The sequence below is a fragment of the Syngnathus leptorhynchus genome, chromosome 15, assembly GCF_054491065.1.
Source record: "Syngnathus leptorhynchus isolate UIUO chromosome 15, UIUO_Slep, whole genome shotgun sequence".
NCBI lineage: Eukaryota > Metazoa > Chordata > Actinopteri > Syngnathiformes > Syngnathidae > Syngnathus > Syngnathus leptorhynchus.
This window is the reverse complement of record NC_141209.1, coordinates 8,891,918-8,904,118: the sequence shown is the minus strand read 5'-3', so window position 1 is coordinate 8,904,118 and position 12,201 is coordinate 8,891,918. Positions and strand designations below refer to the sequence as shown.

At 47.2% G+C, this 12,201-nt stretch overlaps 2 protein-coding genes and 1 non-coding gene across 6 annotated transcripts in view; 2 read left to right on the top strand and 1 right to left on the bottom strand.

Annotated features, from left to right (window-relative positions):
• Window positions 1-617: 617 nt before the first annotated feature.
• Window positions 618-2,587, bottom strand: LOC147045550 (uncharacterized). Its single transcript, XM_085931977.1, has 6 exons — window positions 2,410-2,587; window positions 1,738-2,043; window positions 1,570-1,662; window positions 1,393-1,484; window positions 1,128-1,314; window positions 618-1,025 (listed from the first exon to the last, which is right to left on the bottom strand). Exons 1-6 carry the CDS (start codon window positions 2,434-2,436, stop codon window positions 873-875), a joined length of 858 nt encoding a protein of 285 aa, XP_085788103.1. The 5' UTR covers window positions 2,437-2,587; the 3' UTR covers window positions 618-872.
• A 386-nt stretch (window positions 2,588-2,973) lies between these two features.
• Window positions 2,974-3,046, top strand: trnar-acg (transfer RNA arginine (anticodon ACG)). Its single transcript has one exon. It is a non-coding gene; the product is annotated as a tRNA-Arg (tRNA).
• Window positions 3,047-3,443: 397 nt separating this feature from the next.
• syne1b (spectrin repeat containing, nuclear envelope 1b) overlaps window positions 3,444-12,201 on the top strand; it is a 52,437-nt gene continuing 43,679 nt past the window's right edge. Inside the window, exons 1-17 of one of the 4 annotated variants that reach the window (XM_085931306.1) lie at window positions 3,444-3,609; window positions 4,246-4,423; window positions 7,398-7,459; window positions 8,201-8,296; window positions 8,554-8,637; window positions 9,317-9,409; window positions 9,478-9,644; window positions 9,741-9,937; window positions 10,023-10,132; window positions 10,518-10,550; window positions 10,694-10,801; window positions 10,874-11,011; window positions 11,126-11,290; window positions 11,390-11,502; window positions 11,572-11,740; window positions 11,821-11,917; window positions 11,994-12,014. In XM_085931306.1, the coding sequence (XP_085787432.1) occupies window positions 4,357-4,423; window positions 7,398-7,459; window positions 8,201-8,296; window positions 8,554-8,637; window positions 9,317-9,409; window positions 9,478-9,644; window positions 9,741-9,937; window positions 10,023-10,132; window positions 10,518-10,550; window positions 10,694-10,801; window positions 10,874-11,011; window positions 11,126-11,290; window positions 11,390-11,502; window positions 11,572-11,740; window positions 11,821-11,917; window positions 11,994-12,014 (1,720 nt within the window). In that variant the 5' untranslated portion in view covers window positions 3,444-3,609; window positions 4,246-4,356. Of the gene's footprint in view, window positions 3,610-4,245; window positions 4,424-6,395; window positions 6,472-7,397; window positions 7,460-8,200; window positions 8,297-8,553; window positions 8,638-9,316; window positions 9,410-9,477; window positions 9,645-9,740; window positions 9,938-10,022; window positions 10,133-10,517; window positions 10,551-10,693; window positions 10,802-10,873; window positions 11,012-11,125; window positions 11,291-11,389; window positions 11,503-11,571; window positions 11,741-11,820; window positions 11,918-11,993; window positions 12,015-12,201 lie in introns of those variants that run through there. The other 3 variants (XM_085931309.1, XM_085931307.1, XM_085931312.1) reach the window with 3 other exon arrangements.

Here is a 12,201-nt window from a genome sequence, read left to right as displayed (position 1 = left end):
CTTCCCCCCTTTTTAAAATTAGCGTCGCTTATCTACATCGCCTGGTTTCCCTTCTTCATCATTTCCTCAAGATTGATTACCTTCTCGATTAAATAAACGGCAACTTATTTGTTTTATTTGATCCTTTTGCAGCTATCATCAAATATGCGTCACTAAGAAAGACAAAAAGAAGCCGAAATGAAAGAGTCCGCGATTGGTGACTGTTGGCTCTAGAGCTCGCCGTCCCTGTGGGGATTTCCTTCCATTGTTGGCGTGTTTTCCATTTCACGCCGCCTCCGAGCTACAAAAGAACCTTTGGAAAACATGCAGTACTGCTGCCTATTCAATTTTCATCTTATTTGACAACATTAGTTTCTTCTAGTAAATTGCTATTTTTTTGTTCTGCCCATTATTTTGCCATTAGGCAATTTAGAGAAATGTATTCTTGCACGTTAAGTGAATATTCTGCCATTGTGGTTTTATACAGATTGCGTCGGCTTTTGTTAGTATTAACATTTCCATTGCTAACGCGTGAAGAGACTTTTATTGTGGCATTTGTCCCGAGGTGGCAACTCTGTAGCTCAGCCCCTGTCCACGTAAGACTAATGCTTTATTTGGACTCAAATGGAGAAACAATGTGCTTTTGCAATGCTATTTATTAGAAATCCATAAATACAAGAAATATAATTTCAAAAGCTCATCATCAATTCTAGAGCTTTAGTCTTCTCATTCATTCAATAGCATGTCTTTAACATTAATCTTGCTTCAATTCTAACCATTCTGGAGCTTGTTTCATTCAGGACCATCTCCGGCTGCTGTGCTTCTTTAAATTCAATGAAAAAATTTGAAAACATTTTTGGGAGATGGATGCAGAAGATGCGTCGTCGCGATTCTCACATCTGCCAGATGTCAATCAGTTTCATGTGGCCCATTGTTCTCACATGTGTGACTGTGTCGAGTCCGACTAGAGACGTGTAGGTGAAGGTGGCATTGCCGGTGATGGTGATGGTGATGGAACGATTGTCATCGCCAGCCAAGATGACCATCTGAACAGCAAGACGACAGAGTGAGCCAAGGGATTGCGTGCAGAGCTGCAAGCATTAGGCGCGTGGCGGCAGCGGCGAGAGAGCCCAGATTTTGCTTTTTACCTCAAAGAATTTGTCTTCCTCAAAGGGGAAGTTGGTCTGAGAGCGATCCGGTTGGATCATGGCGTGGCCGGACGTGCGGCATGCCCGCACAAAAACGTACCGATCGTTTTGGAAGTTGAAGCGAGCGTTCAGGTAGGCCACCACCTTGTCGTTGTGGTACCGGTCTGTGTCCAGGCTGACAGCAAAACTGCAACACAAAAGCACAAAAATGAACAGTCGGGTTGTCACGGTAACAGCCTTTTGGGGCGGGGATTTGGCTGGGTACCATGTTGGGTTTTTCTGGACTTTCCCTTTGACAACAATGCGCCGACCCGCTTTGAAAGGTTGAATCAGGTCCCCGACAAGATTATTGACAGTCTGGGGGGGAAAAAAGATTGTGTGTAGTAACAACAACAAAAATGCAGTAGCATGTGCGCCACACACACACACAAAAAAAAAATACCCCCCCATAATCTTCGACATGCATCATCACGAGTTTGCTCGAGCAGACGATCTCCGGTAGATTTTGGAACACTGCTTGGCTTAGTTGCGATTTCTGATTGACAGGAAACAAGACACAGTGAACGTCATTATGGTGTCAGCCCCTCCCTCCAGGTCGACGACCACTCACAAACTCGACTTTTCCCGCAACGGTCATCTGATTGACGAGATCAATTGCCAGTCGTTCCGTCAAGTTCAACGCGTTCTCATTGGCTGTCATGACGGTGTAGCGACTCGGCTGCTGCGCGACTCGGACGGTGGGTTTGGAAAGCGACTTATTTTTATTGCCATTGGCTGTGAATTCATCCGGATCAAATTGAATTCCACGTTCGGAATCCTTATCGTTGCTGTTGGAGCCGAACATGCCGTACATGCGAAGCAGCGGCAGCATGACCGAGATGGTCAGCACGACTATGACAGCCGCTGCGATGGCCACCTGACAACAGTGGGACAAGTCATGCAATTAGTCACAAAACATAAAAGCAGCTCACTCAGCCTGTGCGTCTCCGTGTATTAAGTGGGCTCCCTCTAGTGGCAGAATCGTATTAAAGGGGAAAAAGAGCGTGTCGCTGATGCACACATTTTTGTGGATGTTGAGTCAAGATTGAAATTGGAATGACTAGTCAAACGTGTAGCAAAATTGGATGTTGACATTGTAAAGTTGAAATTGAAATTAGACAAAATTGTAGCTTTGGCAAAGTGTTCGTTCCAAATCACATAAATTACATTCACTCGCTAATCTTGGCCTCTGGATATTGAGAACCTCCAACACAACGTTTAGCTTTGAATACGGTGACCTTACCAAAAGTTTCCAATGACAGTTTCGCATTGTGAAGGACGAAGCAGCCGAAAATGTGCAAACGGGTCAACTGGCGCCGACACCCGACAATTGCAAGCAAATGTGCAAACGGGTCTACTCGCTCCGACGCCAGACAATTGCACGCAAATGCGTCCGGCAACCCCGTTATGGGTCAAGCAGCATTTTGGAACGCGTTTGTGTTTCGTTTGTTTGTGACGCACTTTGGGTCATTTTCCAAAGTACGACTGAACATGGAAGGTATGAAAGCTGCAAGGCAAGCAAAGCTTTGGCAGCTTCCAAGGTCGCTTTGCAGTGGCGTTGGCTGACGCCGCAAGTGCTTTCAAAATGTTCTGCATCGTGGTTTGCTGTTTTGTAAGCGTTTGTGTCAGAATGCTCCATATCAAAGTTTCTTCTAATTTCTGACATAAAAATGAACATGTTTATTGACTGGAAATGTTATATCAATAAATTCTTTAATTATTATAATTGTCATCAATTGCTTGATTTTTAGGAAATTGTACATGGAACGATTTTGTTTAATCTTATGTTGGGCGTCGTATCCTTGTGGGGCTAGTGGCGCAATGGATAACGCGTCTGACTACGGATCAGAAGATTCTAGGTTCGACTCCTGGCTAGCTCGTACTTCTTTTGTAGCGGCACTTGAATTACGAGATACAAGGTTGGATTGCTCCTCCGACTTGTGGAGTTTTCCTGTATTAGCGTTCTAATGCGTACCATTATTCTGGGTTCTGCGGTTACCATCTTCAAAGACCATTGACCACTTTGCTTTTTCAAATTTAAATTCATTAACAAAGATTATAATAAATGCAAATACATATAAAGAATTGTGACATTTGACATTTTAGAATTAAATACTTGTAGAATACATATAGAACGGTTTTGTTCTTTATTTTGCGATGTAGCTCCACCTTTGTCCACTTGGTGGAGGCACATGATTGTGTTTTGACACTAAAGATTTGAAAGAAGAGAAAACACAATTCGATGTTACAAACAAAAATCAAACTCTATATATCACATGTCCGGCCAGCCCCAAGGTAAAAGGAGTGCATTTCATGTTTGTTATAAACGAAGATGCAACTGCATCTGTTTTTGCGGGCGTTACCATGGAAACCCGGCAACATACGCTCACTTCCGGTGTGCATCTTGGCATGAGCTGCCCGGATGAATCTGAACGCAATAACGGTAAAAAACCTAAACCTTCGTGTTTGTGTACTTTTCAGTGTTTTAGTCGTCCAACACGTAATTTTTTTTTTTAGGGGTGGGGTGGGGGGCGTGGAGTCCATTCAAGTGTCCTTTCTTCTGTCGTTGTTAATGCGCGTAAACTTCCACAGCAACTTCATCATTCGTGAAGTTTTGTTTTTGTTTTTACTGGAGGCTAATAAGTTCAAGCTAGTTCCTCCAGAATCAGGAGTAAACGTACGGGTTGATTCAATTCATTTTAGTGTCCTATCACATGGTTACATTTAACAGTTCGTTGCAGTTGGGGCACCTGCGATCTTTATTTTGTGAACAGCAGCAATGGGAAAGTACACACAAGTATTATAAAACAAGGCTGCTACAAGTACAAGCATTTTGCTATGGAAATAAAGGAAGAAGACAATAATACAGGAATGTCCAGCTGTATTTGTCTTTTGTAAATGTTATTTCACATTGTAAACCGAATTTAAATCCCACCTGTACATTTTATTAACATCCAGCTTTAGAAATGCTTTTATTTGTTACTCACTCTGTTAAAATATTTATCATGGAAATGTGAGGGCAAGCGGTATCGAAAATGGATGGATAAATAACAAAAGTAACATTTCTCTGCCCCATCAGACTATGAAACGAGGAGGCGCAGCCATTGGACGGTGACACCCATGACGTAACCGGAGCATCACAGGCGACACACTCTCACACATTCTCACACACACCCTCTGAGACCTCGCCATGGCCTGTCCGAGGCGTCGTGTCACGGGATGTGCGGACATCGCTCATGTGATGCAAAAACTGCAGGGTGAGTGGCTTTCCAACTACTCGCTTCAACTGTGTGTGTGTGTGTGTGTGTGTGTGTGTGTGTGTGTGTGTGTGTGTATTTGTTCTTCTGTGCTGCTGCTGCAACGGGACGTGCTGCTGATTCAGTGGCTAGGCTGCGGGCCAGTCTCAAGTCACTCTAACACACGCACACACACTGACACACACAGACACACAAGCTAACATCAGAGGTCGAGTGGCAATCAATTAAATTGTGAAAAACTGCTCCCAGTGTTTCCAAAACATAGTGCTGACTTTGTCCCAATGCGCAACCTCATTCCTGTCACTTTATGTCCAAGTGGCCAAGTGAAAGTCATTCCAATCATTCCGATAGGTGAAAACTATAAGCTTGAACCGTATCAACGTCTCAGGGATGCATTCCTGTTGATTGATGCGCTAACTTTGCAAAGCCAGGGAACTTCACTCCCTCCAGTCATGTTTTGTCAAAAACTTGAATATCAGTCCAGTGGGTTAAACCTATTACCCTTTATTTAATACCCTTCTGTTCCATTTTAATTCAAGTTTGTATGGAAGGAGAAGTTTGTCATCATGTGGTGACAAATTTAACGCGCTTTTGAACGCGGGCGAGATTAGCACAGGAAGCTCCGTCAAAGCAGAAACGGGCACAGCGCTTTGCCACCGCAACCACAAGTCTTTCCTCACAGTTGCTAGGGTGACTTGTCATTCTCTTAAGTGTGACATTGGGTTAAAATTGCATTTTTTATTTTGTTGTCCTACATCTGGATAGGAAGTGTGTCAAAATCAATTATTTGTATTTTCAAAGTGCCCCCCCCCAAAAAAAAAACAACAGTTTGGGTTTTTATAATTTTTTTATTTTTTTACAATGTGTATGTGTGACATCATCACTCCAGTGTCAGCAACATGTGCTGGACTGAGCGCCTGAGCGACATGTCCTCTTTGTCAGTGTTGGTGAAGAGAGCCAACGGACATCTTTTACTAAAATTGTTTTTTTTTTTCTTTTTTTTTTTCTTTTTTTGTGGTCCAGTTGCAGCATCCGCGTACAGAGCACCAATAATAGAATATGCAGTTCTGATCTATTTTTAGCTGAAAAGCTTTCACATCAATGGTGGTCTTGAGAGAAGAAAGGAGGTTGTTTTTTCCACGTTATCGTGTTTTGTGCACCAGAGCGACGTCAAGTGATGAGAGAATAAGCAGAGTAAAATGCTACGGGGGGAAATCCCGTAGTGGTTTTGTTGGGTGGGGGGTGGGCGGGTTGGGGTTCTCATTAGCTGTCACAATAGCAGACTGGGAGCAGATGGTAGACTAGCTGTCGCATCGATGAATTATTGAGCTTTTTACGTTCCTTTCAATTAGTTTAAAGTGAAAAAAGAGGAGTGCCACAAAAATAAAATGTATTCAATAAAATATGCATCTTAAATAAAAGTAGAGGAAGCATACATTATAAACCTGAATTATTTTAATAACAATTGTCAGGTAAAACTCAGTTTTCTAAAAGTCACCTGTCAAAGTAAATTACAAATTACTTTTTGTTCCTATGAATTATACATAGCAGTTTTGATGAATCCATTTTTTTCAGGGAGGGAGGGGGGGGGCTGCATTAGCGTGTTTTGGTAGTGTGAGGTGTCAGTCACGGAAGATTTGCTAAAAGAGCCTCTCGGTGAACCAAACCCGTGACATCACCATCTGCCGGCCGCCGATTGGCTGAGCCGCTGATGTGTGGCCCGTTATCTGACTGTGCTTGCCGTGATGATGACACGGCGGTGCGGTGGCGGCTTCACATCCGCGGCCCCTCTGGATGGGAATGCCACGGCCGCACGGAAGCATGCCGTCATAAATCAGCCATCGGAGAGTGTGCGTGCGTGTTAGAGAGGGGAGGGGGGCTTGTATTCATCCCAGCCAGCCGCTTCCTGCTTTGAGGGGGGGCGGGGGCGACCCACCGTGGACGTTGCTCCTTTGACACATGGGGCTGTCGAATGGCTCTCTACAAGGACGCCTGCGCCGGGAAGACCTCCTTGAATCTGGTCACGGGATTCTTTCAGTATCTGCGGGGTAAGTCCTCGCTTGGTGGTCAGCGCTTTGTCATCGGCGGACGCCGCATCCATTGACGCTCCAGCGGGCATCCCGTGTGCGTTGACAACTACCACGTCTTGTGAGCCTCACTACCGACAAGTCGGTGGGGCCGGAGTAAAAAAAAAAAAAACAGCTAACAAAAATACCCGAAGCTGCTGCATAATGCACGAGGGGCTATTGATGGAATCACAAAGGAGGCGGCGGCCGCTAATCTCCTACCATGACCTCTTTTTGAGAGCTGCACAGTTGCTCGCTGCCGCTGCAGGCTTCCCGCTGCAGTGCTCTCGGACAGCTAATTAACCCCACATTGTATCAGCGCACACAGACAAATGGATGGAGGAGTCGTCGCTCCAGTCAGAAACGGGATATAAAGCTGCGTCACGCTATACACCAACGACAGTTTCTCGAAGGCTTCACGTGACGTAGCTGTCCCCAAACAGACCCAAACGAAACGAGACTGCAGTCAGCGTACGGCTGCTTCGCTCAGGTCTGAAAATCCAGACATCCCGACTCAAACCCAAAGGAGCCCGTCCGTCCATACGGTTATGGATCGACTCGGGCACGGTTTGATTGCACCAACCAAACAATGGCCCGGTTAGATCAAACGTAGCGCAAGATTACAACGGCAAACTTCTACGCTTGACTGAAGTGACCGGTCCAAACGGACGTTCGAATTGAGGTTGTAAACCAACCAGACTCGACGTGAACTTTGCTGCCTGACGACAACGCCTCTTCGAGCGAAGATCGTTTGATCACTTCAAAGTGCGGCTCGACTTGATTGTCTCTTTAATTATTCACGTGTTTTCCATGATTGATACTCCTGATTGCTATTGATTGATTTTCACGGCCAGAGTATATTCCAACCTTTGTCTGCTTCCGACGATGTCGTGTTCTTCTCTGTGCAGATGAGCAGGAAGCCGTGCAGAAGAGAACCTTCACCAAATGGATCAACTCTCACTTGGCCAAGGTAAGAGTCGGACTCGCGCCTTCTCCGCTTCATTGGCGACGGGCCCGCGTGCACATACGCCAGTCGTAACAGTTCATGCTGACGTTTATGTTGCGAGCGAGTACGTGCAGATGGAGAACGACGGGGCGAGGACATTTCCCCGCAGGCTGCCGTCTAAAATAGCGCCCGCCGTTGGTGTCGGCCGCCTCGCTTCGACTATGAGCCTTAAATAACAGCGGCGAGGAAAGTGAAGAGAAGTGGCCGTGCCATGCCCACGCTTGATCCAGAGTTTCACAATGTGAAGGCATAGCTCATGAGAAATGATGATAATGATCACTTGGTACCTTTTCCAGTGCACCCCACGGTTGTTTTCACTGTGACGCCCTTCCCGTGGTGGGTCGATACATTTTTTTTTCTCCAGAATGGGGGGGGGAAGAGCTTTTGCCGGGATTTTTTTTTCGACATTCACCCCATTTTGGGGGTTTGGAAAAAAAATGATAGAAAATGAATGGATGGGTGCCACATGCGTCAAGTCATTGCCTAGGCAACGAAACCATCTTTTCAGGCCTTGGGCGCTTGTTGCTAACAAGCCTGTTTGTCTCGAGCAGCATTTGGTGGGGCCTCTCCGCGCTTTGGCATGCTAATGTCCTTTCGCACGTCCAATTCAGGCGGGTCGGGCACGGTGGCAGTGGAGGAGGCGCCAAAACATTCATCTGGCATTGTGGACGCTGCAGTCTGTCTTCTTCTTGTCTTGTCTTGCAGCATAAACCACCGCTCGAAGTCAACGATCTTTTCGAGGACATAAAAGATGGGGTGAAGCTCTTGGCTCTGTTGGAAGTGCTGTCGGGTCAAAGACTTGTAAGTTAACTTTGTTTTTTAATACACGTCAGAAATGGCCCGGAATCAGTTAAGAGTTAAATAAGACATCAACTTGACCTTTTTCAAGACTGTCCAGGTAACGGTAATCATCTAGATACTTTTTCCATGTACAAAACAGAATCCAACCTGTTTTGCTTTTATACTATGCTACTTTATATGAATGTTGATCAAAATGGCGGAGACTTTTTGGAGATGGTTCTTGTTTGTTTTACAATGTTCTGTGTGGACTTCAACAGCCCTCCGAGCAAGGCCGCCAACTCAAGCGGATCCACTGGGTTTCCAACATCGGCACCGCGCTCAAATTCCTGGAGGGCAGGAAGGTAAGCATTTTTCTGCTTCCCCCCGCCCCCAGGAGAGATATTTACATTTGTTTCCATCTGTCTCCCATCACGTGTGCTCTCAGTGTCGGTATCAAGGATCTCCGGTCAGTCGCGCCGGCAAAAGCGCTCGGCAACTGTCTGCTTTCTTTTCGATTGATGCACAGCGGCATGACGTGCTGATCGGTGTATGCGGCGCATGCAGTTGAGACATTGCGATTCACAACAGCTGACTCATTGACAAAGGCCAATTAAAAAGTCTCTTTTGCATCATACGTTCTCCGAGTCACGTTTGCTGTGCTGACATCTGCTTTGGCTTCTTGAAAAGGAACCTTTTGCTAGCACAGTTCCAGGCAACAACGTTTTGAGTCCGTGCAGTGTGTCAGGTCTAAAATCTTGGCGAGCGAGGGGTGATGGGTGATGTGACTCAAGGGTTAAAAATGCTAAGTGAGTTAGCATAGCCTAACAGGACAGGCTTGTGTAATACGAGCTGCTAGCTTGTGTCAGTTAGCCGCCGTTTGTTGCTATCATGCCTTGTATTTCTTTTGTTTGGCACAACTTGGAAGCTTGAGATCTCATATGGAAGCGTGCTAAACCCGAAAAGCTTTTTTTTTTTTTTGCGGTGAATGCTATATGGAATGCCTTCTTCCGGGGAATAACAGATGCGCGGGTTTTGTTTCAGATCAAACTGGTAAACATTCACGCTACGGACATTGCGGATGGACGACCATCCATCGTCCTTGGGTTGATATGGACCGTCATCCTTTACTTTCAGGTCTTTTCATTTTTCAGAATACGGCAGGAATTTTTGCTCCAGATAAACACGGTCTTTTCCCTCCTCAGATTGAGGAGTTGACAAGCAACCTTCCAGCCCTCCAGGCCTTGTCCGCAAGCAACTCCTCTGTGGAGAGTACCGAAACGGGAAGTCCTCCCATGAAGAGAAAAGTGGTCAAGTTTCAGGGCAACGCCAAGAAGGCGCTGCTCAAATGGGTCCAGTGTACCACCGCCAAGTAGGTCCACCCGCAGAGCTTTTCACAAAAACTGCAAACGGCGCTGGGCGCCTTCACTCTGGTCCCTAATGAAAGAGTCCCGACCCTTTTCCACAGGCATCACGGGATCGAGGTGAAGGATTTTGGCACAAGCTGGCGGGACGGCGTCGCCTTCCAGTCGCTGGTGCACGCCATCCGGCCCGACCTGGTCGACATGCAGGCGGCGCGCTCGAGAGGCCACAAGGAGAATCTGGAGCAGGCTTTTGCGCTAGCGGAGAATGAACTAGGCATCCCTCGTCTACTGGATCCAGAAGGTGTCGGGAGAGTTGGGTCTTCTTCAATTAGATGGCCCAAGGAGAGATTGGACGTTTGACGGCTCTCGTTTGTGTTGCTCGGCAGACGTGGATGTGGATAAACCAGACGAGAAGTCCATCATGACGTACGTGGCGCAGTTCCTCAAGCACTATCCCGACCCTCGCCACTCAGAAAACGACGGGCGGCACGATGAGGTAGCCGCTCTTGAAGCCACCTCCGTGACTTCAAATGACCTCATTTTTGGTTTTCAGTAAATCTGTTCCAATCGCTTTCTCAAGATTCAAACGTCTTACTTGCCTTCTTCTCATTTCACGTCGTGGCAAACGAGCGGCGCTGAGCTTTTCTGGTTGCGCGCGCACTTTGAATGCAAGAGCGCTTGGTTTGCCATCCTTTGATTTCTCCATCTGCCTACGTGCAAATTAAAGCGGCGCCCGGGCTGCGTCCTGCCTTTGCGCTGTCACCTCGCGTGCTTCAGGCGAGCCACGGGCTTGCTGAGTGACGCGTGCCGTCCGTCCCTGCCGCCTTGCTTTTTTCTCTGATGCGACTCTCTTGTGTGCTTGGTCGCCTTCCGCCGGATAGCTTGCCCCTCAAGACATCGAGCAAATGCTCGAGGTAGGTCGGCCTTCCTCAACTCTTCGGTCTTTAAGCCTCCGAGCTTTTGTTTCTGCAAAGTGCGTTCTAAAAAAAGTGTTCACGGCGCAGAATTTGCAAGCCAAAAGTATGTTCGACCTCTTGCGAAATCTCACCCCTGACAGAGGGAGGAGCGCAAGATGCTGAGGGACCTGAAGGTGTTCCTGGACCAGCTAGAGAGAGACGTGCTGAGGGCCCAAGCGGCTGAGGGCAACCTCACTGACAAGTATCAGGTACCTCCAGGAAAGTCGCTTGCTGTTGCGTCCATCCGTGTGTCCTGACTGCTTTGGTTGCCTTTTGCGCAGGCCTTCAAGAACTTGCGCGTTCAGTACGAGATGAAGAAGAAGCAGACGGATCCGCTGCTGCAGCCGGTCCGCAAGGACGGGAAGCTGTCCGTAGACCAGGCTATGGTCAAGCAGGCGTGGGATCGCATCTCCATCAGGGTGGGGCTCCCTTCGAGACGTCCTTGCTTTATTATTTGTGATATTTACGAGCAATATGAACCCGTGTGACAGAATCTTGATTATTATTTTTTTTTGGTGGGTGTCAAAACGTAGCTGCTGGACTGGCATATCCACCTGGACAAGTCCCTGCCAGGTCCTCTGGGGGTGATCGGGGCCTGGCTGCACCGAGCGGAGCTAGCCCTGAGGGAGGACGTTCCCGTGCAGCACGCTCACGAGGAGACGGCCAACGTTCTCCGCAGGAAACTGGAGCAGCATAAGGTCAGCTCGCTCCACACTGTCGCTGTTGGAAGGAGACGCGTCTGTTGTTGTTTTAGAAAACGAGGAAACACTGAGTAAATGCAACTCTTTCCGTTTCAGGAGGTGTTAAAAAATCTGGAATCGCACAGGCAACCCTTTCAGCAGATCCACCGAGACGGCTCAGTCAACGGCGTCCCGCTTCCGCCGGAACAGCTCCAAGATATGGCCGAACGGTGAGTCGCCCGCCCACCATTTGGTGACTCGAAAGGGGGAAAAAAGTCAAGCAGCTTTCCAATCTGTAGGTTTAATTTTGTGTCCACGTCATCACACGGCCACTTGATCAAACTGGAATTCTGTGAGATGAAGTATAGGCTGATGGCCTTTCTGCTCTTGGCGGAGTCCAAACTCAAATCCTGGATCGTTAAATACGGCAGGCGGGACGCAGTGGAGCTCCTTTTGCAGAGTTACCTGGTGAGTTTGTCGTTTGTTTGTGAGTTAGTTGCGGAAGCGCGGCGGCGCAAACGCTTTCATTTGGGATCTTCTCTTGGTAGACGTTCATCGAGGGCCGTGGGTTCTTCGAGCAATACGACGTCCTCTTTTCGACACTCAAGCAAGCGGCGGACGTCTACGTCAAGTCGGACACTTCGAGTAAGTCTCTCTGACCGCTTGTATTATGGCGGCGCCTTCATGTCAGTTTTGTCGTAAACAACATTTCATCTTTTAGGGTCTAAGACCTATTCCAAAGGTAAGTCCCAAAAAAATGGAATGGCATCTTTTAACTTGCGCCGCACTTTTCAACCTTCTTTCTTAAATAACACCACACACAATTCAGTTTCTGTTCCTACTCAATGATACGAACTAAGAAGAAAAGCCAATCGAATTTTGGCACAACGGATGAACGGGCAATAACATGTTCCGCATGCTTTACCGGC

Coding starts and splice junctions, on each gene's coding strand:
- LOC147045550 (XM_085931977.1), bottom strand. CDS start 2,436: ATGCGAAACTGTCATTGGAAACTTTTG. Junction 1,663..1,737: donor TTGCGGGAAAAGTCGAGTTT/GTGAGTGGTCGT, acceptor CCTGTCAATCAG/AAATCGCAACTAAGCCAAGC. Junction 1,315..1,392: donor GTCCAGAAAAACCCAACATG/GTACCCAGCCAA, acceptor TTTGTGTTGCAG/TTTTGCTGTCAGCCTGGACA.